Consider the following 21,759-nt stretch of genomic DNA (forward strand, 5'->3'; position numbering starts at 1 on the left):
TCAGATTGTCGGCAAAGTCGCTAACCCAACTGGGGCATCCTTGATAGTAAAGGTCACAGTGGACAGGTGGAACCATTTCCCGAACTCTGGTACCCAGGGATATCCAAAGTAATCCACGAAACGAGTGGGTATTCATACAACTAAACCGGATCTAGCAAATCTAGACGAATTGTTCTCTGATGGCGTTGCCCGTCCGAGTTAGTTGCAAATCTCCCGCATGGTCACTGGCTCGGGCAGTGGAATTAATCTCCTTGGCGTATACTCGTATTGTATTTCCACATTATACGGAACGGTGTATTTTGGGGGGCCTAGCCTGGCCGCGTCGCATTCGTATAGAATAGATTGCTTTGTACCTCTCTTGGCGGTGGAGGCGATCTCCGGGGGAAATGGACGTAACATTTAGTATATTACCTCGGCAATCGAGAGCAGGAACGGCAAAGGAAGAGGACAAGAGCGGAGCGGAAGGAAGAAGGGAAAAGAGAAGACCCGGAAGAGAGGAGACAGCGGAAGAGCCACAGCGCGGGACACAGGCATGGAGAGACTGAGAGCCATACTTGCTTTTTCTAGAGGATCTAACGACTAGCAAAATCCCACCTTAGGTGCATATTGCTCTTTTATTGTCAGGATTTTGTCGTTTTGAAATCAATGCCTTTGTTCTAACAAACCCTCGTTGCGCTCTTGGAAGGCCATTTTTACTCTTCATATAGGAAGACCGTCACTGATTTGCCTCCTTGGAGGCCCGCTGAGCTACCTCGAAGCGGATCAAAATAGCATTCGATCGAGCAAGACCCTGGACGCATATGCAAGGAAACCGTCTATTGGGAAGAACCATGAACTACCCAGAACTACGCACTTCACTCGGCAGGGACTTATAGTTCAGTCTGACTGAAGCATAGCCACAACCTTCAGAACCTACGACCTGCCTACAGCCAGAAGCTCAACTGACGTGCTAAAGGAATTCTATTCTATATGCTTCGCTCTGTCCTAACAAGCCCGCTCAACTTGTAAATGCAAGCAGCCCAGCGCCGACATCAAATCTAATCATCCCGAATGGCAACCTCATCCTCCCAGCTCGCCGACCCCGCCTCACGCGCGCGCTTAATAACACGCTCAATACCATCCAATCCCATCTTGAGCACATCCATTTTCGGGCCATAGCTCAAACGAACAAAGTGATGGCAAGGACTATCAAACAGGTCACGACGCTTAGCTGGGTTCAAATCGAAGAAGATACCAGGCACAACGATGACCTTCTCAGTCAGCAGAGCGTTGAAGAAGTTCAACCCATCGGAAATGTTAGCCTCCTTAGGCAGAGGAGGGTCGAGAGAAGTCAGGTCAAGCCAGATGTAGAAGGTAGCCTGGGGCACATCCTTCATGCGGAAACCGATCTCGTGAAGACGCTTCAGAACGAAGTCGCGCTTCTCGCGGAAGTGGTACTGCAGGGCCTTCATCTCGGTGCGGACCAGCGAGGGCTCGAGCATGGGAATGGCGGCTTCCTGGAAGGGCACGTTGGCGCCTCCATCCAGGTATGAGCCGGCGGAGCCAAGGGCGTCGACGAACTCCTTGGGTCCAACGACCCAAGCGATACGCCAACCGGGAAGACGGAAGCGCTTGGTCATACCGTCGATCAGGAGGACGTCTGCAGGACAAGTTAATGATCTGGGTCTTGGCTGGGCTTTGGGGGATACGGACCATCTTGGTTCACATCGACGACGTGCTCGGCTCCACTGATGGTGCTGCCGTCGCAGTCGGTGGCGTAGTTGTAGCCGCCGTAGAACTCATCTAGAATGAGGGTGGCGCGGTCACGGCAGATGTCCTGGATCTCGGCCAGCTCCTCGTGCGACACAAAATGACCAGTGGGGTTACGAGGGTTCGAGGTAAGCAGCACCTGAGTACCACGGGCAATCTCCTCGGCGATCTTGTTGGGGTGGATGTGGTAGTGGTCGTCTTGAGAGAGGGGAATGGGAATGGGGGCGATCTATGAGTTCATTGTCAGAATTCTCAGTTCCACAAACCATCCAACAAAGCAATGAACGTACGTTCTTGAACAGAGACAACATCTCCGAGTACGCAGAGTAATCGGGAATAGGGAAGGACAGGTACGAGTTGCCCAGAATGGCAGCAATACGAATCAAACCAGCACGGCCGCCGGGCACAATGCAGACATTCTCCCAAGTGTACTGGCTCTCCTTCCCTTGACGGTAGTGATCGTTATACAGACGTGCGACAGCCGCACGCAACGGCTTGATACCGGCGGTCGGGCCGTACTCCCGAGCAGCAGAGGTGATAGGGATCGACGTCGGGCGGGGGAAACTGCCCTCGATCTCGTCGTCGGCCTCAGGAGCACCCTGACCTAGGTTGGCCCAGCCGGAGGGGTCTTCGGCATAGCCATGCTCGGAAGCTCGCTCTGTGCACCAGACGACACCGGTGGAGGCACGGGAGGCGTCGAGGCCGGCGTGGGGACGATGGCCCTCGTGTGCGGTACGGAACTGGCGATGAGTCTCGGAGTGAAGTTCTGGAAGATCGGGCCGTTAGCCCGGTGATTTTCAATGTCTTGCAGGGATACGTAGACACGTACCGTTGTCAGACAAGCCCTTGCTTTGTGAGAAGCGGCGGGTGGAGGGGCGCAAAATGCTAACGCGGCGGCCTGAGAACGACATTCTTGGCTGTAACGATGTGGCTGGTGTGGCTCAAAATCGAGACCAGTATAGAGGACGATGTACTTTCCTGGCGCGCAGGAAGGGGATTTTTTTATGAAAAAAGAAGGAAAAAATGAAGAAAAAGGGGAGGCGCACTATTAAAAGAATTGACGAGGTGGCCCTGTTTCCTGACACGCTGGACCACGATTCGGTGAGAGCACCGACTGCTCTGCGCCGCAATTCCCGTCTTTACAGCCAAACGGAGCACTGCGTCGCCAGAAGTCAATTTTAAATGCCGCATCCCAGCTTGGGCCAGAAGATGGCGTTGGGCCACGTACGACCCCTGGACTATTGGGAATTATTGATATGGTCGAAATAGGCAGCTGGTAGCTCCTTATACTTCAGCCCTGCCAAGCGTATCAACTGCCGATTCTTCCGAGACACGGCATCCCGATCTTAAAGACAGCAAAAGAGATAACTACGATAGGAGCCGTGGTAATAATTGTCAATGTATTTCGAGTCGAAACCTCCATGCAGGGCCCCTAGAAAATATTTAAATCCAAAAACAAGTATGCATACATCAAGGTGCTTCATACGTTCGTGGACATTCAAAGAAGATAGAGATCAATAGCAGTCATCATTCGCTCCCGCCACGGTTTTTCCGAGGAACGGGATGTGAAAAAGGTCCTCCAAATCAAAAGACCTATCGCCTCTCGACGTCGTGTTGCGATCATCTCGTTATGCAATTGCAATGCCCTTGCCGAAGACGCCAGAGTTCTACCACATGAAGACCATTGTGGCCTGGTGGAAGGATGAATGATGACAAGAAGAGGGGTATGACAATGATGGTGCAGCTCTCCAGGAATGACCGATCAACAGAACCAAGCCAAACCAGTTGGGGGGAAGGGGGTGAAAGGGGGTGAAAAGGGGAACAAGCGCTAGGGCGATGCAAAGAGATGGCGGAACAATGAGGAACGGATGCTCTCCTCAGCGAGAAAAGATAGATGGGTACAAGTTCAAGGACAAGAAAGCAGACACGACATGTGGGGCGATCTATCTAGTCGACCACCTGGCAGTAAAGCTGGATTTCACCAACCAAACCCTTCGCGAGCATGTCGCGGTGTTGCTCCCGCCATTCCATGAATGCGAGCTGTACGGCCTCGTCACTGTCGATAGTGACGTAATCGCCGTCTTCGTCGCGGTATCGCAGGCGGACGGTCTTGTTACCAATAGATCGGTTGGTGAACCGAGCTAGCTTGGCATCCACGCGATCCGTCAGGGAACGGAAGAGAATGTTGGTTGCAATCACCAGCGTGACGTAGTTCTCCTCAAAGTTCACCTTCGCTTTGAGTTGCGTCGGCATGTATGGATCAATCTCGTCTAGGCCTTCTTCCTGGGTCAAGGGAGACGTGGCGGGATCTGAGAGTTGGCCTGAGCCGCGAGCGTCATTGTACTCTGGATCGGTGAAATGCGTTGTGTGGACATTGGGTGGCTGTGTGCGTAGAGGAATTTGACTTGTAGGGGAGTTGTTCTGGCTTCGATTGACCGGGGCCTTCATGTTCGCCATATGAGCGGGAATCGGGGGTACTGGGACGTTGTCCACAGTCTGCATGGTGTGCACGCCCATATACCGACGTGTCTCAGGCGGTCCATTAATGTTATTATGAATATCAGGGCTGCTGGCAGAACGCATGCGCTGGGCAGTGCCGTTAGCAGAGGAAGGTCCCTGTGACCCGGACATAGGGGGCAAAGAGGGACGTTGGGCAGCTCGTCCATTGGTTGGGGGAGGATAGTAACCCGTCGGGGTTGAGCCATCTCTGGAGACACCGCGAGACAAGGCAGGCGCAGTGTAGCGATGGGCCTCCTCGTTCCAACCAGGCGAAGCCCCTGTCGAGTTGGTATTTTGACGTCCGAAAGAAAATCCAGATTGGGAACTGGATCGGGTAGATGGAGTTTCTATGGGCGAGAAGTATGAGTTCATGTTGTTGCGGTCACCAGGTGACATATTGCCAGGGAGCTGAGTATGCACGGAGAGTGACGGATCGGCACCTCCAAAGCGGGTTCGACCATTTGAGTGAGGAACGGAGTTGGTACTACCTCCGGTGGCGGACCGAGTTCTTAGACTAGTGCTAGAGGCATTTCGACTCATTGAGAATTCAGAGTGGTACTGTCCATCTCGACCGACATCATCTTGATCATACTCTGCCTGGTAAGGATTAGGCATGTGTGCCACCATCCCCTCCATGTATGTGAACTCGCTGTCCGAGGTACCAGTGTTTCGAAGAGTGCGACGCTCTGCTTGAATTGTCCGCTGGGTATCGATATCTTTGTACCAGTTCTTCATGGTATCTTCATTAGAGTAGCGGATGATGAAGTTGTCGACAACACCCGGGTCGCCTTTCCAGAAGATCTGGATACGATAGAGGCCAGGCTTCTGAAGGCAGACAATGTCCGTGACATTGGCCATGTAGATTCGACCTTTCAATTGAAGACGGGCCTTTCCTTTAGCTGAAAGGGTCGGCTTGTCTTTGTTCATCATGAGCTTGGTCTTCTGTTTGTTCGGGTTGATGTCCTTGCAGCACAGAAGAATGCGCTCGAATAGAAAGATATGGTACTGGATAATCATGTCAGCGGGGTCTAAGCACTGGATCGTGCTATTAACGTCATACCTCTCTCTCATTATCCTTGCCACTGTCTCCCTTGACCACGGCGAATGTGCCAAAGCGGAGCAGATCACCAAAAGCGTCCATTTTCAGAGTCTTCCAGTCATCTACTCGCTCTGATAGATCTACCACCGCCGCAGCCAAGTGCTCCTTGTGAATTGCCTCGTTGGCAAAATCCAGCACATTCTGAATGGTATTGATGGCGTGGGAGATGTCGGCCTGAAGTTGCTCATCTTCTAATTGCTTGCGAAGCTCCTATGGACAGAAAACACATTAGCTTCAAATGGAGATATTCAGAGACGTGGTTGAACTTACCGACAACATAAGCGGGTATCTAGTCAAGCGCTGGAAGGGCTTAACAAAGAATCCATTGAGTGTTTTTGGTTGCGCAACCATTTGTTGAAGGTCTATGTGACGCGGAGCCACCTTGATTTTGTCCCACTCCTGGATACAGACTTCGTCGCAACGCATCTGGTTTGCAATGAAAGGTTCATACTGTCGAAAGGCTTCTTCGTGCAAGGCAAAGAGGCTGCCCCAGTTTTGCATGTCCTCCGGCAAAGCATAGTGTTGCTCCATCCGAATCAAGAATCGCTGCGCAAAGTCAAGGAGGTTGTTGAGGTTCAGAAAAATCTGATGACTCGCATCTCCAGTCAGTGCTCCTGTCTCTTCCAACTCTTTTTTCAATGCCTGTAGATTCTGAAGATGGTGAACATAGTCGCGCTCCGTTTCCAAAAGCTCCTTGAGAATGTGTTCTCGCTTGGTAAGCTTCACGGTTGCTTGCACACCGGCCGGCGCGTCTGCCACTGACGGACGCTTCAACTGGCCTTGCATCTCGAGTATATCCACCACGCGATTCACCATTTTGATGACCTTGATGAAACCAGTCGTGCTCTCACCATATAGATCCGTGATCAGGAAACAATCTTGCTGGGGGAAGGCCAGGTCCTGCAGACATGCCTGCAAGAACTTGAAGGTTGCCGCTTTAGGTCGTTTCGCTTCGGGGACTTTGACGGGGTCGACAATAAGCTCATCATCCGGACCAGAAGCATTATAGATACTGAGTAGCGGGTACCCGGCTCGGAGACAGTTCCACAACGACGACACAGGGTCGGTGTTACCCCGTTCGCGATCCTCCTCGGCCATCTCCTGGAGAAAAGGTTCGAAGCTGGGCACTTCCGAGAGCCGCCTCTTCAAATTGACACAACTCTGATAAATGGATTCTCCACCACGCCGATTGATGATGTTATCCTCGGCGACCGGAGCGCCGCTCATTGCTGCAGAGTCGATCATCTTCGTTTACGTCGACCGAGTAAATGAGTCAGACCAGCCAGGCTCAGTTCAAATCTGCACAGCAGACTTGGAATATATAGTAATCGAAGGGAGCGACGAGTGTCGAGCAGACGGGATGCCGACCATGGATTGCTTGCGGTTCGGATGGTCGAGCGGATATGGGCTGCGCGGCGCAGGGACAAGTTTGGCTGGATTCCGAAAGGCAAGGTGCAAAGTGCCACTTCTTTTTAGTCGCAAGGAATGGCGGTGTGGTGTATATACAGGGAGAATTCCCCGCGGAAGAACCACGATCTGAGGGTTTATATGAACAGACAGTATCTCTAAAACGCGCCGCTACTTTCCGCCGAAGGAGGAGGACAGTTGAAATATATTTCGACTCCAACAGTGGACAAGACCCAATCGATGGGTCTGGGAAGATCGTTCGGAGACCACGCTGCGGCCGGGCAAGCGTGTGGAATGAGAGAGATTGAAACCCCCCTAGGGTTTCGGAAAGTTAGAGCCCGGTCGCTAGGACTCTCGACAGACTCGGGATAGGAAGGAAGAATCAACTTCCGAAGGCGAGCTGGACGACCCGAAGGGAGCAAAAGGTAAGAGGGGTGTGAGAGGCGGAGATGGAATGAGATGGCGGGATGGGGAGAAAGGAGAGGGTGAGCGGAAGGAGGGCTGTTCAGTTGCCTGATTGGGTTTAGCGCGTGTTCCATCGGGCGGTGGGATGTGGAGAGGGGCACAAGTCCACTCTACCTGAGACGAGAGATCTATACCGTGAAACTGGTAGAATCAAGGGCTAGCTCACGCTATTGACTCGAAGAATGATACTGAAGGTTGCTGTGGCTCATACTAACTTCTTCCTCTATTCGAAATTCGACGTGGATCATTCCTCGAGTCGTGTCTGTGTAGTCGGTAACACGTTCCGATATGATCTTAGTAGAGAATCTTAGATCTCCAGACCACTTTTAACGCTTGTTTCAGTTACTCGTCTTCAAAAATGGCAAATCAGATGTCTTTCTACATGTCTGTCCATTCAAGCACTTGTCATAAAACAACACGAGAACTGAATATGTACATGGATAGCCACTAAACTTATAGCTGAGGGAAGAAAAACAAATCATCTCTCTGGAATACGTAGTATACTTTGCGCCTTGCGTTCATTCCAGACATTCTCTCATCGCCCTCCGAGGTCATCGTTGTTGATTCTACATACTTCACCTGCCCTACGGTGGAGCACGTGATCTGCAGGCCATTCCAGTGCCTACATTGCTCTCTCTAGGCGGCATGTTTTTTGTTATTTTTTATTTGGGAAGTGGTTGTTCTTCAATCTACCAAATCCCCCTCATCTTGTCCTCGACCTGTCGTATCTGATGTGTTGATCCTTCTTGCCTTCCGATCTATCACTTTAGGGTGGATCCCGCCGCTAAACGTGACGTGACATGCAGCACCGACCCCGAACTCCCATCCCCCCCATCCAACGACTTTCATCCAGCGCAAGAGGGTGTGATCCTCGTTGAAGCTTTGAGAGAAGCTTTGCAACGCGCGCACAGCTGGTATCTGTCTTTGCGGGCGACTTGAAAAGTCACCGCACTTGGTCTCGCCCCCGATCCATCGACTCATCCGTCATCGGCGCGCTCACCCTATCGCAGCCTCCCACCATTCGCATAGTAGCATCGATGGAGGGAGAGCCGATCCCCGACTCTCCATCTCGCCCGGGTTTGCGGCTGCAGGCGACCAGCTTTCCCGGATTCGCTGCGCCCTCTCTCTCGCCATCCTTCAAGTTAGACGAGGGTTATTCGGATGAGACGCGAAGCCAGTCGGACAAGGATATCGGTTTAGACAATGTCATAATGCTTCCAGAATGGGTCCTCGCCCAAAGTGAAGCCGATCGAGCTGGTTAGCGCCCCTCACCGCATCCTGCATTGCATTTTCCGAAGCCCCAACCTCCTTTGCCTTCTCCGCCCGCTAACGACCCCTCCAATTTAGAACTCGCATATAGCCTCCTCCGATCTCTTTCCACCTCCGCCCTCTCTGCAGTGGTCGACCGTCTTAATCCACTGCTTCACATGGACCCCGTTGTCAAGCTGCCCCCAGAACTTACGTTCGATATCTTCTCTTATCTCAACCCTAAAGATCTCTTGACTGCGTCGCTCGCGTCTCGTTCATGGCGCAGTCGAATTCTCGACTCTGGTCTATGGAGAGTGTTATACATCAATGAAGGTTGGCGGGTGGACACACGCGCCGTTCGCAGCTTCGAACAAGAGCATGCCGAGGCACTTTCACCTCAAACCCGGCGGGCACGCCCTCGACATTCAGAACCGGACCTGGGAGAGCCGAAGCATAAGAAGCGCGTCCCTCCCACATGGCTGAATTCGCGTGGTGCTGAGGGGCATGGAACAGCAGAGGCTAACGGCCAGGCTTCCACTGAAGCGGATGACGAAGGTGATCACCACATGGCCGACGCAATCGAGCGAACGGGGTCTTTTTCAGTAGACGGTATGGGTCATGTGGCTCCAACGTCTTTCCTATCGCTTCCATCAATGCTCCAGCCACCTCTCCAGTCTTCATTACTCACGCGTTCCCCCAATGGGAGCGTCAAAGTCAACTGGGTCCATCTGTACAAACAGCGCCGAAGGTTAGAAGCAAATTGGCACCATGGCCGATATAAGAACTTTCAACTACCGCACCCGTCTCACATGGATGAAGCACACAAGGAGTGTGTTTACGCAATCGAATTCCAAGGGAAATGGCTAGTCAGCGGAAGCCGGGATAGAACCGTGCGAGTTTGGGACTTGGAGACGAAGCGCTTATGGCATCGCCCGTTGGTAGGCCACGCAAAATCAGTACTGTGTCTTCAATTTGACCCAAGTTCTGAAGAGGACGTTATCATCTCTGGCAGCAGTGACAAGAGCGTGATAATTTGGAAGTTCTCAACCGGTAAAAAGATCCATCAAATTACCAACGCACATGCCGACTCCGTTCTGAATCTCAAATTTGACCATCGCTACTTGGTGACCTGCTCAAAAGACCGCACAGTTAAGGTTTGGAATCGTCGGGAGCTATCGGCCTTGGATGAGGATTATCCGCGCATCTGCAGAGGTGGCGGGGCCACATACCCCTCATACGTCGTCGACCTGGCAGACATCGCACCCAACATTCTTGAAGCGGGTATTGCAAATGGGCATATCAAATCTATACAAGCAAACTCTCTTCTCATGACTGTGGAGGGGCATGGGGCCGCAGTCAATGCAATGCAGCTCCATGGCAATGAGATTGTGACGGCTTCCGGTGATCGCATGATTAAGGTCTGGAACATTCGCAACGGTTCTTGTTTAAAGACTTTGATGGGTCATGAGAAGGGCATTGCATGTGTCCAATTTGACAGTCGCCGCATTATTAGCGGCAGTAATGACAACACAGTGCGCATATATGATCACATCTCCGGTGCAGAAGTGGCCTGTCTACGAGGACATAATAACCTTGTGCGAACTGTTCAGGCAGGGTTTGGCGACCCACCCGGCGCCGACGAGGCTCTCCGGCTCGAGGCCCAGGAGGTTGAGAACGAGTTCTTCAAAGCACAAGCTGCTGGCATCCCCGTTGATCTCGGTCCAAGAGCTTTACGCCGGGCTGGGCACTATTCAAATACAGCTGGCTCTCGTGACCCTCGCGATATTCCTGCTCTCGGTGCAAAGATTCCTCCCGGCGGAGGTGGTAGTGTCTGGGGCCGCATCGTCTCGGGCTCATATGACGAGTCTATTCTGATCTGGCATAAGGATCGCGATGGTGCATGGTCAATTGGCCAACGGCTTCGTCAAGCCGATGCCGTGGCCAATGCTGCCCGAGGCAATCTCAGCGAAGCTGCGCGAGCTGCAGTCTCGGCACAGGCACAGGCACAGCAACTGCAAGCCGCCCAAGTGCTGATGACACAGCCTGCTCAAGGATCCCAGGCACAGAACGGCGAAGCAACAACAGACGCAGAGACTGGCAGTGAATCACCCCCTGCAACCAACAATGCCACCCCTGCTCCAGCCGAGGGTGTCGCCAACCAACCTACCGCTACACCGGCCGTCGACGCACCTCCTCCACCTCCACCTGTCGCCTTAATTAATCAACACCTCAACCAACTGGCCGCTGGTCATCATCATCAGCATCTCCACGCTCACCCCCGCCGACAGCTTGCTCAGCCTCCCACGTCAAGAGTCTTCAAAGTCCAATTCGACTCACGTAAAATTATCTGCGCGAGCGTAGATCCGCGTATCGTCGGATGGGACTTTGCATGCGATGATGAGGAAATCATCGAGGCATGTCCCTTCTTCCAGGGCTTATGATCTGCCATTTCTCTCTCTTGCTGTCCTGTCCCATGCTCTTCCTCGTTTCCCCGCCTTCTCCCTCTCTTCTTGGCATTACATTGCATACAACCGTTGGACCCTTTTCCGGCTCTTATCCTAATCATTACTTCCACACTTTGGTCTTCCTCTCCGCCTCTCGCATTGAGGATATGCATTACATTATTTTATTTAGTGGCTTTTAAGCTATGAGATATTTTGCTGCTCTCTTTGATGACCTTGCATGGCGACTCTGGTGGCGATTGTTTTCTGCCTTCTGACACATGGCATAGCGTCTAGATGAATATTACGGGCTCTGAAGCTTTATGTACCGTCTATGTAAGCTGGTAAAGCTAGATGTAGAAATAAAACATCAAGCGAATCTCGGGAATCATTCCTGAACGATAAAATATACAATTAAGGGACAAGGCCCGCCGTCAACCCGAACAGGTCAACAATAGTTCAAGACACTCATTGAACTACGGATATACCGAAAGTAATAATATGTAGACCAATCCATGGATGTTCAGCAAGTGCAATACAGAACAGTTTACCAGGGCATCAACAAGGACACGAACACATCTTCAACGAGCAGATGGAGTAGAAAGGAGGATACCAGGTCACCCGAAATTGGGCATGGACGGTACTTCCAAAGAGAATCCCCACCACCCACGATCCCGCCCACGGCCCTGATCGTCACGAGCAGTCAAATATGTTTCGCCGGTAGTGACAACGTCGAGAGTCTCCATACTTGAACGACGCTTGCGGATACAACGGTCCGAACAACAAAGAGATAGCCGAGTGGGTATACAAGAGAGAAGATCATAGTAGAGTTTGTGTCCTTCTTCAGGAGTCTCGCCGTCTACAAGATCCTCAGGAATATCTGGTGTTCGAGTTGAGTGTAACGGTGAAGGTGAAGATACAAGGGCGATCTGATCTCCTATCACTCCCACGCCTTGAACAGATGATGCCACGGCCAACGGGGCAGCCGTGGCTCCGTTCTGGATAGTCGAAGACCGCCGAAGTCCGAGCAGTGCAATAGCCCTGCCCTGATTTCGTGGGCGTGGTAACATAGCAGAGTCGGAAGTATCACCTGAGAATGGCGACAATCTTCCAATGGAGAGTGGCGTGTAGATCCCAATACGCCTCCGCGAACGAGTTCCCGGATCCTTGGTACACGTGCCATCGATTCCACCCTCATGTCTCAATTCCTCAGCCTCATTTTCAGCGATGGGAAGATTGCCTTGATGGAAGGGGTGGTCATTTAGCTGCCGATTTAGGTTTATCCCGTGGCCACTTTGTCGATATGGAAATCGGCCCTGGACAATGGTTCCATCGTCTGCTCGTCCGATCCCAGTCATAGAGAGACCGCCTGGTGCGATCTCAGTTGAGGGTGACAGGCCGAAGAATCGAAGCAGTGCATCGCCGTATGAGTGTGTTTGTTGGCCGTTGCCTTGGGTCCCGCACGAATGGCGTCTGCCATTATCTCCTACCAGGAAATGTGCAGAGCAATAAACTGCCTCTGGGGTATTGAATGATGGGAGTCCTGGAGGCGTAGGCTGTCTCTCTGGGGGTGGATATTGAGGCCAAACAGTGGAAACAGCAGCACCCAGATTCGCAGGCCAGCGAGGAACATGTTGCTTTCCTTCTGCTGTATCGAGAGAAAGTGCTTTTTGGTGCAAGTTTCTAGTAGTACCTGTAGCCAAGATCGTCTCGGTGAATGGACCGGCGCCCAGATGTGGCGTCTGATGTGGAGACTGGTCGGAGAGCATTTGTTTGCGCCACCATATAGTGTCGACTTGTCGTCTCTCGTTGTGTGGAAGTCGTTCGGATGACTGGTGGCCGTCGAGAGCTGTGGGAATGAACATGGCGATGTTGGCTGCTAGTCCTTCTTCCATGATGGGGCCCATATTGTAGGCGGATCTAGGAAGTCGAGTACTTCCCTCTGGAGTTGTGACTCTGATTGCATTGAAAATGGCTCCGGACTCAGATGAGCTGGGAATGTCAGTAGACGGAGATTGTAAAGAAGAATCACAGGTGTAGTTGTGACGCTTGAGGTTCTCGGAATCGAAGAAGCGACCTGGCCGGGTGCCATGGGTATTTTCGACCGACATGGTGAACGGGCAGTGTTCAGGAAGGAATACAAGAGAGGTGTACGCACTTGGGTAGTACAAATTGAAGCTGGGAGAAAATGATTTCATCGGGCAACGTCCTCATCGCGCTTGCCGTGCGCTCATGCAATTATCATACAGCGAAAAGTTACCCAAGTTTATATGTACAGTCTTTCCAAACAATGCAGGCTTAACACAGAGTCATCATCATAAGGGAGTTCCCAAAGGGCTGGGCATGGGTCTACCCGTCACTTGGGCGTGCTCCTTTCGTAGGACTCGCAGCAAGCCTTCGATCTTGCGACGTTCTTCTTGTTCCGCCTGTGCCAGAAATGTTAATTTTGGGATAAAATGGGAAACAAGGAGAGGAAAGAAAATGAGAAAATTACTAACCTTCAGGATCTTCATGTTTTCGTTACGAGTATCACGCATCATCTTCTTGAACTCGTTCTTGAGAACCATCGTAGATGTGGTCTCAGACGAGGGATCGCGGCCCATGGATGACGGGCTGTTGAGGTTCATCCAGTTGATACGGTCTTCGCTGAGCTGAGTTTCCAGCTGCTCGCAGCGGTCGCGCATAGTGTCAATAACACCCTCGAAGCGCTCGCGCTCCTTCTCGAACTCAATGCTGGCCTTCGTCATGGCCTCATAGTCGTCAAGAGTCTCGCGCAGCTCCTTCTCGAGAGTATCAGCGCGCTGCTGGAGATCACCACCGCCTCGCTGGCTCTTGAGCTCAGCAAGTTCCTCGGTCAGCTCGATGTTCCGTGTGTTCAGTGCATCGATCTCCTTCTGAATCTCGGGGTTGCCAGCCACCTCGGCTGCACGCTGGGCTCGGGTACCGTAGGCACCATCAAGCTCCGCCTTGACCATGGTGAGTTCAGTTGTGATGCGCACAACTTCGCCCTCAAGCTCAGTCATCTCGCTCTGCAGACGGGTAGCATTCTCCTCAGCATGTGCACGCTGGCTGTGTGCCTCCTCTAAGCGCGGGTCGGTTTCATTGCGAATCTGTTGGATGATAGCCTCGAGCTCCGCGCACCGGTTCATCGCCTCCTGCAGACGCTCGTCAGAGTCGGCACGGATTTGCTGGACGCCGGCCTCGAGCTCTGCACATTGGTTCATTGCCTCCTGTAGACGCTTGTCCGACTCGTCGCGAATTTGCTGAATGCTGGCCTCAAGCTCTGCTCGCTGGCTGACAGCCACCTGCACGTGCATATCCGATTCGTTACGAACCTGCTGGACATTGGCCTGGAGCTGAGCCAGTTCTTGTTCGGCGAGCTCACGAGCCTCCTCAATCTGAGCCACGCGTTGCTCAGCACGTTCGCGAGCTTCTTTCATCTCATCCGCACGATCACCGGCTTCTCTCACTTGCTCGGCACGAGTGTCAGCCTCGGCGTGCATAGATTCAATGACACTCTGCAGGCGAGCAATTTCTCCCTCGGCCTGCACCAAGGAAGCCTTGGCCGCATCCTGAGAAGAGCCATCGTGGCGCATTGCCTCAAGCTGCTCTATCAACACAGCGAGCTCGTCCTGGGCGGCCTTGCCCTCGCGCTCGGAAAGCTCAAAGTCCTTGCGAGCATGGGAAAGTTGCTCGGTCAAGTCGCCGATATGGGCATCTCGTTCCGCATCCGATTTGGAGTTGAGCTCACGCTGCTGCTGAATCTGGGTGGTCAAAATGCTCTTCTGCTCCAGCAAGCCATCCACCCGGCTTGCAAGGCCATCGATACCGGTCTGGAGGTAGGAGAGCTGCTCCTCTAGGCCTTCGCCATCAGCTGCACTCGGAGGTGGAGGGAGTGTGGGCGACCGAGTAAGACCGAAACGGTCAACAATGGCCTGAACTCGGGTGTTAACATCGGTGATCTGCTCTTTCCACGCTCCTTCGCTCTGGGGATTGGAAACACCTGCGGCAATAGCAACAGCCGGGCGCGAAGCAAGAGAATGTAGGCCATTCTCCAGATACGCCAACTGCGCCTCAAGTGTTGCGAAATTGTCCTGTGCCGGCTGCGGCGGTGGCTCAACGAATTCATCAGGAGTGGCCTGGGCCATCATATCGCACATGCGCTCAGTGAGATCCTCCAATCTCTTCTGCATACCCTGCATAGCTTTGGAAGGAATCGGTGGGGCACTCGTCTGTATACGTCCACTTAATCCATAGTTGTCCAAGTGCTCCGGAGTTCGGTAAAGGCTGCGGTCGTCGAAGTCGTGGCCGTCATCAAGGTCGTCCGCGGCAGCATGGAGATTCTTGGGCGCTTTCTTCAGTCCCTTATGGGTCATCTGCAAGACACCCGCAGTGTGCTCCAGCAAGCGCTGGTTGATCTGTTGGGACCTCCGCTCCAGCTTCCACAATTCCTGTGCTAAATCTTCACATTTGCGCTGGCTCATCGCTAGTTCGGAGTCGCTCTTATCGAGAACCTCGGCAGCACCGGAGCGTCCAAAGATGCTCCTGCTCCTGCGGTGTGACTTGGTTCCGTTGGCGCCATATTCACCACTGCTCCGGGGACTGGGGGGCTGTAGAGTCGACCGATGGATTGGGCGGCATCGCGTAGTTTGGTTTCCAGGGCGAGTTTGCGCTTTGTACCCTCGATTCGGGTTGACAACAATGCGCGCTCTTTCTTGAGGCCCTCCACTTCCTCGAATGACAGAATCTCGAAGTTGTTACTGTCGCCCATGGCGGTCTCAGTTAGGAGATACATTGTGACCGGGTCGCTGGTGTTAAGAAGCGCTGAGCTCCGCGGGTGAGCCGGATTCAGCTACAAGAAATCGCGGTTAGCTGGGTCGTAGATTTCCAAGGTGCCGGTGCCTGGGGGTTTCCCCTTACCGGATTGTATCGCGACCGGTCTTCATGCTGAGAGTCGACTGCATCCCGATAGCCGTCTACAAGGGTCTTTCCTAGGGGCGCTATGGGAGCCTGAGGGGCCTGAACATCGGAGACGGTCTGTGTCGAGAGGTATCGGGGGTCTCCGTACGAAGACTGACTGGATCGGAGGCTGATATTCATGACGGGCGTTTAGGGCGCGAGGAATGCAGCCGGAGTTTGTATGGATCGGGGAATTTAGAAACGGCCGTCACTCATCCTGGGGAACAGTAATGTTGACAGAGGGTGGCCGAACGTCACCAGATTGAAGGGCGACAAAAGAAAAGGGTGGTTGAACAGAATCTAAGATGGCGGGGAGGAAAAGAAGGAGCTCGCGATCTGCACGGCCTCAGCCACCCCAATTTGTCCATTTTGTGATCTCACTTTGCCTTTGATTTATCTATCATTAAATAAGATATCGAAGATATCGACTAGCTGATCCATCAATCTATTGATCTACTGAGCTCTTTGTAGATTAACTCATTTAGTGTAGTTTCATAGTTACCCCTGTTGACCCAGATGTAAGCGAACCACGGAGTCCAATTTTAGCCCGACAACGTCTAAGCGAAGGCTACAATAGCCTTTCTAAGGTTTTTAGTAGGTTTTCAATAACGGCCCTAACCCCGAGATAGGAACCCTGGCACATGGCAGTGATGACAATACCTCCACAATACCAGATCCATTACGTAGACACCGTGGGGTTGCATGTACCACCCAAGTAGACGCAACCTCGGATGCCGCGACGGAGACCAAGCGGACCCCGAAGCCAAGACAAAGACCAACGCCTTTATCTTACTTCCATTTCCCCATGTCCTCTTGGTTATCCATCGGTCATGGCGACTTTAAAGACCTCGGAGGGCAACAGCTCGCCGCTCGCGCAACCGCCGTTCAAGGTCTATAAACGACGGTTCTGGGGTCTGGCGCAACTCGTGCTGCTCAATATCGTCGTCAGTTGGGATGTGAGCTTGACATTATCCCGGATCCACTGAGCAATCTAAAGAATGTATGCTAACCGGTGTTAGTGGCTCACTTTCTCGTCCATCTCAACTACTGCCGCGGAGTACTTCCAAGTCTCCGAGACTGCTATCAATTGGTTAAGCACCGGCTATTTGTTCGCATTCTGCGTTGCCAGCCCGTCAGTGATACCCCATCTAGAAATAGTATCATCTTTCCTCACCTCGACTGACTCTTCTTTCTTTGACACAGCTTCGTCATCTGGGTCTTGAACAAAGGCGGCCCCAAACCAGCAATCATCATCACCGCCACGCTCCTGCTCGTGGGCAACTGGCTGCGCTATGCCGGCACCAGAGCTAACGGCGGCATATTTGGGCTTGCCATGTTCGGCCAGATCCTAATCGGCCTGGCGCAACCATTCTGCCTATGCGCTCCCACCCGCTACAGCGACCTATGGTTCTCAGACAAAGGCCGCACGAGCGCAACGGCCCTCGCCAGCTTGGCCAACCCTCTAGGTGCAGCAATAGGACAATTAGTGGACTCGGAGTGGGCGACCAAGCCCTCCGATATCCCAAACATGGTCCTGTACATCTCTATCATTGTAAGTTGTCACTATCACGCATGTATACTACCTTCAACTGACAACAACTCGCCGCATTATAGTCCAGCGTCGCATCAATCCCATCCTTCTTCCTGCCCGCTGCACCACCAACTCCCCCAAGCGCCTCATCTGCCATCCCCCGCACGCCATTGATCCCCGCAACCAAGCAATTACTCGGTACGCTAGAGTTTTGGTTAATCCTGGTACCATTCGCTGTATATGTTGGGTTCTTCAATAGCGTTTCGTCCCTGGTGACCCAGATCCTTAGTCCATACGGAGCCTCCGAGACTGACTCGGGTATCGCGGGCGCAATCCTGATCGTAGTAGGGCTGGTAACAGCCGCAATCGTGTCACCCATCACAGACAAATGGAAACACTACCTCGGCTCGATCCGTGTATTGGTACCCATCGTGGTAGCCTCGTACATCGGGTTGATATTCGCGCCATCCAGCTCTGTTGGCATTGCTCCGTCGTATGTAGTCATGGCGTTGATGGGCGCCTCATCGTTCGCGCTTCTGCCTATCGTCTTGGAGTATCTGGTTGAGATCACATACCCCTTCTCGCCGGAGATTGGGAGCACCATCTGCTGGACGGGTGGACAATTGCTCGGCGCTTGTTTCATTCTTATTCAGGATGCGCTCAAGGCTAGTGACAAGGCGAATCCTCCTTCAAATATGCGCAATGCGCTTATCTTCGCTGCTGTTGTTTCTTTCGTCGCTGCACCATTCCCTCTGGTCATTGGATTGTTTGGAAGAAATGTCCAGCGTCGGAGGTTGGAGGTTGACCGTGGTGTCGAGTTGCATGTCGCGGAAGCCGGGCAGGGCGATCTCTGCGGTCCGAATGAGGATATCTCACAAGTCGATTCTGCGTCTCCTTTGGACAAGTCGACTCTAAAGTCTGCTGAAGTCTAGCGCGAGACAACAGGTCATGCCTGATACATCTGTTGATCTACAGCATAGGCCAACTTTACAAGGATGTGAACACTTTTTTGTCGCATCTTTCTGCATCTCAAGGCTGATAACGTCTCGGCGGCTGGCGTGGAGGCCCGAATTCTGGGCTCCGGATCAGTCTAGTATATACCCCTTCCCTTTCGTTTCTGCCTATCCCCCGTTTTTCTGCTTGGTTTTGGTTATTTTGGGCCTTGGCCCACTCAGCGCGTGGATAATAGTTGCAACGCCAATTGATATTAATTGAAGGTACTTTCGATTTTGCCATGGTCGAAACGTACCTAGAGAATCTGTCTCGTATTCTTTGATCGTTTTACTAGAGCTGGGAGGACATACGACACCATACCCCGGGATAAGTACTCTACACACTAGCACGTAAAGCGTGGCTGATGACACTTCCGCGCATCCGCGCCGGGATCTTCCGTCTATCCGTTTTCAACAGATGAGATTCGTCTTAAGACAGTAAATAAAACACTAGCACAGTTCGAGCAGGCGAAAACCAGTATCTGTACATGCAAGACAGGGCAGGAGTGGTCTATTATTCTTCCCTTTGTTCCTCCCTGTCCTGAAAACACCATATTGCGCACAATCGAGACCGAAGAGAAGCCTCCATGCTTCTAAACCAAAAGAATAGACGGCAGACTGTCAGGTTGGCAGAGCGACAGTCGTCAAAGCGGAGTTGAATTTTCGTGACATTGCGTTCCAGGTTGCTCGTATCGAATTTGCCGAGGAGTTGAGGAGCTGAGTCGATGCGAGAACGCGGAAAGCGGCGCGTCGGAGGAATTCGCGATCCGTTTACTTGAGCTCCCTCCAGAGCTTGGGGGCAGCGCAGGCGGTAACGCAGTGGGTGAGGTGGAAGACTGGGGAGTCATGTTAGGATTGATGATTCAATGAGTTTCTCGTAGGCAGCGACGCAGGCTTTCGACACAGCGCAGTAGCCAGATGCGTGTGGAAACTTACACTCCTCAACGCAGTCCTCCTTGGGACCCTTGAAGTCCTCGTCCTCCTCCTGCTTCATGACACGCTCAACGCACTCGTCGTAGTGGTGCTTGTAAGGGGCGCACTTGGCGGAGTTGGCACAGTCTGTTGGGCGATTGGTTAGTCGCGTGTGTCATCTTGAGAATTGACATGAAACGAGAGCGATTGCGATGCCATTGGGGTCTTGATGCGGATGGTGATTACGAGGGCCGTGGCGTGCGGATGCGGAACACGCATTGGACAGTCACGGCACGGCACGCCAGGTCATCGCGGGGGGCCGTTGAAAGAAGAATGGCACAGAGAGGTCAAGATGGGATTCACTCACCCTCTTCGAGCTTGGGCTTGATGTCCTCGGGCTCCTCCTCCTCCTCTTCTTCCTCCTCTTCCTCTTCCTCCTCGGGCTCAGCCTCCTCTTCCTCGGGAGCTTCCTCAGAGGACTCCTCAGGGGTATCTTCGGCGGACTCGGCGTCGGTGCTCTCCTCGGAGGAGGCCTCTTCGGTCTTCTCGGTGGACTCGTCCTGGGTGGAGGTCTCAACGTCGGCGGCGGGAGCCTCAGCCTGGGCCTCGGCAAAGCCCAGGGAGGAGACGACGTCAGTGAAAAAGTCGGCGAGACCCATTGCGATAGGTTCAATGACCGGAGGTCGTGGGGATAGGGTATGGAATTGAAGGTAGGGGTTGGTGTTGAGTCGAGGTGCGGGTTTTCCAAGCTCGGACTGGAAAATCGGGATGCCCCGGCCGCTGAATAGGCCAATTGTGCCGCACGTGATTGGCCAGTTCGACGGTCTGTCTATAAGCGTCTTTTGTAGTCTTTGACTTGCATGTCATGATCTATATTCCAATGTTATACAGCGTGTCTTAATTAAGATGTTCGATTCATCATAAAATAACCCGTAGCTCAGATTGGTGGCGCACCGGGCGCTTCTTATCATTGTTCTCTAAGTGTCCTACCGTTCTCGGATCGGCAGCTAATAATGGGAATCATAATGTACATAAAGGCTTCCTGGCTCTCTCGACTCGAGCGCAGATTATATTGATGATTAAATTCACTGCTCAGGCCACCTAACTGGCCCGTCGCAAACGTTCCTCGAGTTCATTGGCCACGCTCTGCGACTGAACCTCCTCATAGCAAGGTGGCGGTTCCACCGGCTCAGGACCGGCCGTGGAGACTCTTCTGTTATTCTGTGGTGCCGTTGGTGTCTCGTTGGTGACAGTTGTGTTGTTCGAATTGCCAGGGCCTTCATATGCCGGTAGCTCCTCCAGATGAACGGCCCCCATATCCACGCCTCCTACGCCACGAGTCCCTTCGCCCATGACCTCTACAGCCTGCTCGAATCGCTCCTTGATCCGTTCAAATTGTGTGTGGAAGTCGAATGCTCCACCTTCTTTGAATGTCACTTTGATTTGTACTGCGGGCAGGTTTGCAGAGATACCGCCTCCGGAGACGGGCTGAACCAGTGAGGTCCAAACGTTGGGACCGAAGAAAGGGGCTGAGACGTGGGAGTCACGAACGTTGAGTAAAGGTGAAGAAAAGGATTGAAGGTCATCGGTTCCTTGGGCAGGCAGATAGACGAGCTAGTCGGAGAATGTTAGTCTTTCCAAGGAAGGTAGACAGGGTGTGTAGAAGAAGGGACACACCCTCTGGTTGGTAAGATGAATACAGCCGGCGCTGCTCTGGACGGACAAGCTCTCACTACCCTTGTACCCCGGCGGCGGAGTCACGGCGAGAGCAGTGCGTGGAGGGGAAGAGTATATCAGACGCTCACTAGGAAGGCGGACGAAGCCTTCCTGTTCATGAAGCATCACCCAGTTGAGAGACATGCTGGTCGGTAGACCACCATATGATGATGAAGGAGAAGCGGAAGAAGCAAGGACACTAATAGATCAACCGAGTTCGGGAAGATCAAGCTTATAAAGTGTCTGGAACGGAGAAGGGTGAAAATCGACGTTGCGGGGCAGGCGGGGAACTCCTGCAGGAGACAATCTGACGTTCCTTCTACATTGCCTTTGTGCATCATCTATTTAGCCTACCTAGCTGTGTATTTTTCTACGTTTCCAGTCCGACAAAGGCCATCGTCACTTTATCGGCCAAACCCCCGCGTCCTGATATCCGGTACTTCCGTACCAAGCACAAAGGGTCTGCCCCAACATATGCGACTGCGGGTTATGTTGGGCTCGCGGGGTAAGCGGCTCCAATAAGGAGTGAGCTATGTAGTAAGCTATTGAAGCTGATCCTGGAGCCGGTATCAGAAATGGTATATGTCTCGAAGTTATCATGATACCGGACTTGGTATTGGATGTTTGAAGTCTAGGCAGAACTAGAGGGTGAAGAAGCTCCCTCGCACAAGACTCTTCCCTCTGCCTTTCATCTCCAATACTTGACAGGACTGGCCAGTATCAAGATATCAACGTCAGAGA

General features: G+C 52.7%; 8 protein-coding genes across 8 annotated transcripts; 2 read left to right on the forward strand and 6 right to left on the reverse strand.

Annotated features, from left to right (window-relative positions):
* Positions 1 to 1,037: 1,037 nt before the first annotated feature.
* On the reverse strand, positions 1,038 to 2,660 carry N7443_004638 (pyridoxal phosphate-dependent aminotransferase; the record flags this gene model as incomplete). The annotated part of the gene is made up of 4 exons (XM_056884694.1): positions 1,038 to 1,639; positions 1,693 to 1,978; positions 2,040 to 2,515; positions 2,579 to 2,660. The coding sequence occupies 4 exons, from the start codon at positions 2,658 to 2,660 to the stop codon at positions 1,038 to 1,040; spliced, it is 1,446 nt and encodes a 481-aa protein (XP_056742972.1).
* Positions 2,661 to 3,696: 1,036 nt separating this feature from the next.
* Positions 3,697 to 6,592, reverse strand: N7443_004639 (Rho family guanine nucleotide exchange factor CDC24; the record flags this gene model as incomplete). Its single annotated transcript, XM_056884695.1, has 3 exons — positions 3,697 to 5,253; positions 5,309 to 5,557; positions 5,618 to 6,592. 3 exons carry the CDS (start codon positions 6,590 to 6,592, stop codon positions 3,697 to 3,699), a joined length of 2,781 nt encoding a protein of 926 aa, XP_056742973.1.
* A 1,664-nt stretch (positions 6,593 to 8,256) lies between these two features.
* N7443_004640 (F-box and WD domain protein) lies at positions 8,257 to 10,908 on the forward strand (the record flags this gene model as incomplete). The annotated part of the gene is made up of 2 exons (XM_056884696.1): positions 8,257 to 8,476; positions 8,567 to 10,908. The coding sequence occupies 2 exons, from the start codon at positions 8,257 to 8,259 to the stop codon at positions 10,906 to 10,908; spliced, it is 2,562 nt and encodes an 853-aa protein (XP_056742974.1).
* Positions 10,909 to 11,525: 617 nt separating this feature from the next.
* On the reverse strand, positions 11,526 to 13,019 carry N7443_004641 (uncharacterized protein; the record flags this gene model as incomplete). Its single annotated transcript, XM_056884697.1, has 1 exon — positions 11,526 to 13,019. One exon carries the CDS (start codon positions 13,017 to 13,019, stop codon positions 11,526 to 11,528), a length of 1,494 nt encoding a protein of 497 aa, XP_056742975.1.
* Positions 13,020 to 13,223: 204 nt separating this feature from the next.
* Positions 13,224 to 16,008, reverse strand: N7443_004642 (involucrin repeat protein; the record flags this gene model as incomplete). Its single annotated transcript, XM_056884698.1, has 3 exons — positions 13,224 to 15,422; positions 15,500 to 15,760; positions 15,829 to 16,008. 3 exons carry the CDS (start codon positions 16,006 to 16,008, stop codon positions 13,224 to 13,226), a joined length of 2,640 nt encoding a protein of 879 aa, XP_056742976.1.
* A 689-nt stretch (positions 16,009 to 16,697) lies between these two features.
* On the forward strand, positions 16,698 to 18,330 carry N7443_004643 (putative cell surface receptor/MFS transporter (FLVCR); the record flags this gene model as incomplete). The annotated part of the gene is made up of 4 exons (XM_056884699.1): positions 16,698 to 16,823; positions 16,887 to 16,999; positions 17,071 to 17,419; positions 17,482 to 18,330. The coding sequence occupies 4 exons, from the start codon at positions 16,698 to 16,700 to the stop codon at positions 18,328 to 18,330; spliced, it is 1,437 nt and encodes a 478-aa protein (XP_056742977.1).
* An 831-nt stretch (positions 18,331 to 19,161) lies between these two features.
* On the reverse strand, positions 19,162 to 19,961 carry N7443_004644 (cytochrome b-c1 complex subunit 6 family protein; the record flags this gene model as incomplete). Its single annotated transcript, XM_056884700.1, has 3 exons — positions 19,162 to 19,226; positions 19,327 to 19,449; positions 19,670 to 19,961. 3 exons carry the CDS (start codon positions 19,959 to 19,961, stop codon positions 19,162 to 19,164), a joined length of 480 nt encoding a protein of 159 aa, XP_056742978.1.
* A 442-nt stretch (positions 19,962 to 20,403) lies between these two features.
* Positions 20,404 to 21,162, reverse strand: N7443_004645 (GRAM domain-containing protein; the record flags this gene model as incomplete). The annotated part of the gene is made up of 2 exons (XM_056884701.1): positions 20,404 to 20,916; positions 20,980 to 21,162. The coding sequence occupies 2 exons, from the start codon at positions 21,160 to 21,162 to the stop codon at positions 20,404 to 20,406; spliced, it is 696 nt and encodes a 231-aa protein (XP_056742979.1).
* Between the last annotated feature and the right edge of the window lie 597 nt (positions 21,163 to 21,759).

This window comes from Penicillium atrosanguineum (genome assembly GCF_028827265.1).
Source record: "Penicillium atrosanguineum strain IBT 20685 chromosome Unknown utg000003l_segment0_segment0, whole genome shotgun sequence".
Lineage (NCBI taxonomy): Eukaryota > Fungi > Ascomycota > Eurotiomycetes > Eurotiales > Aspergillaceae > Penicillium > Penicillium atrosanguineum.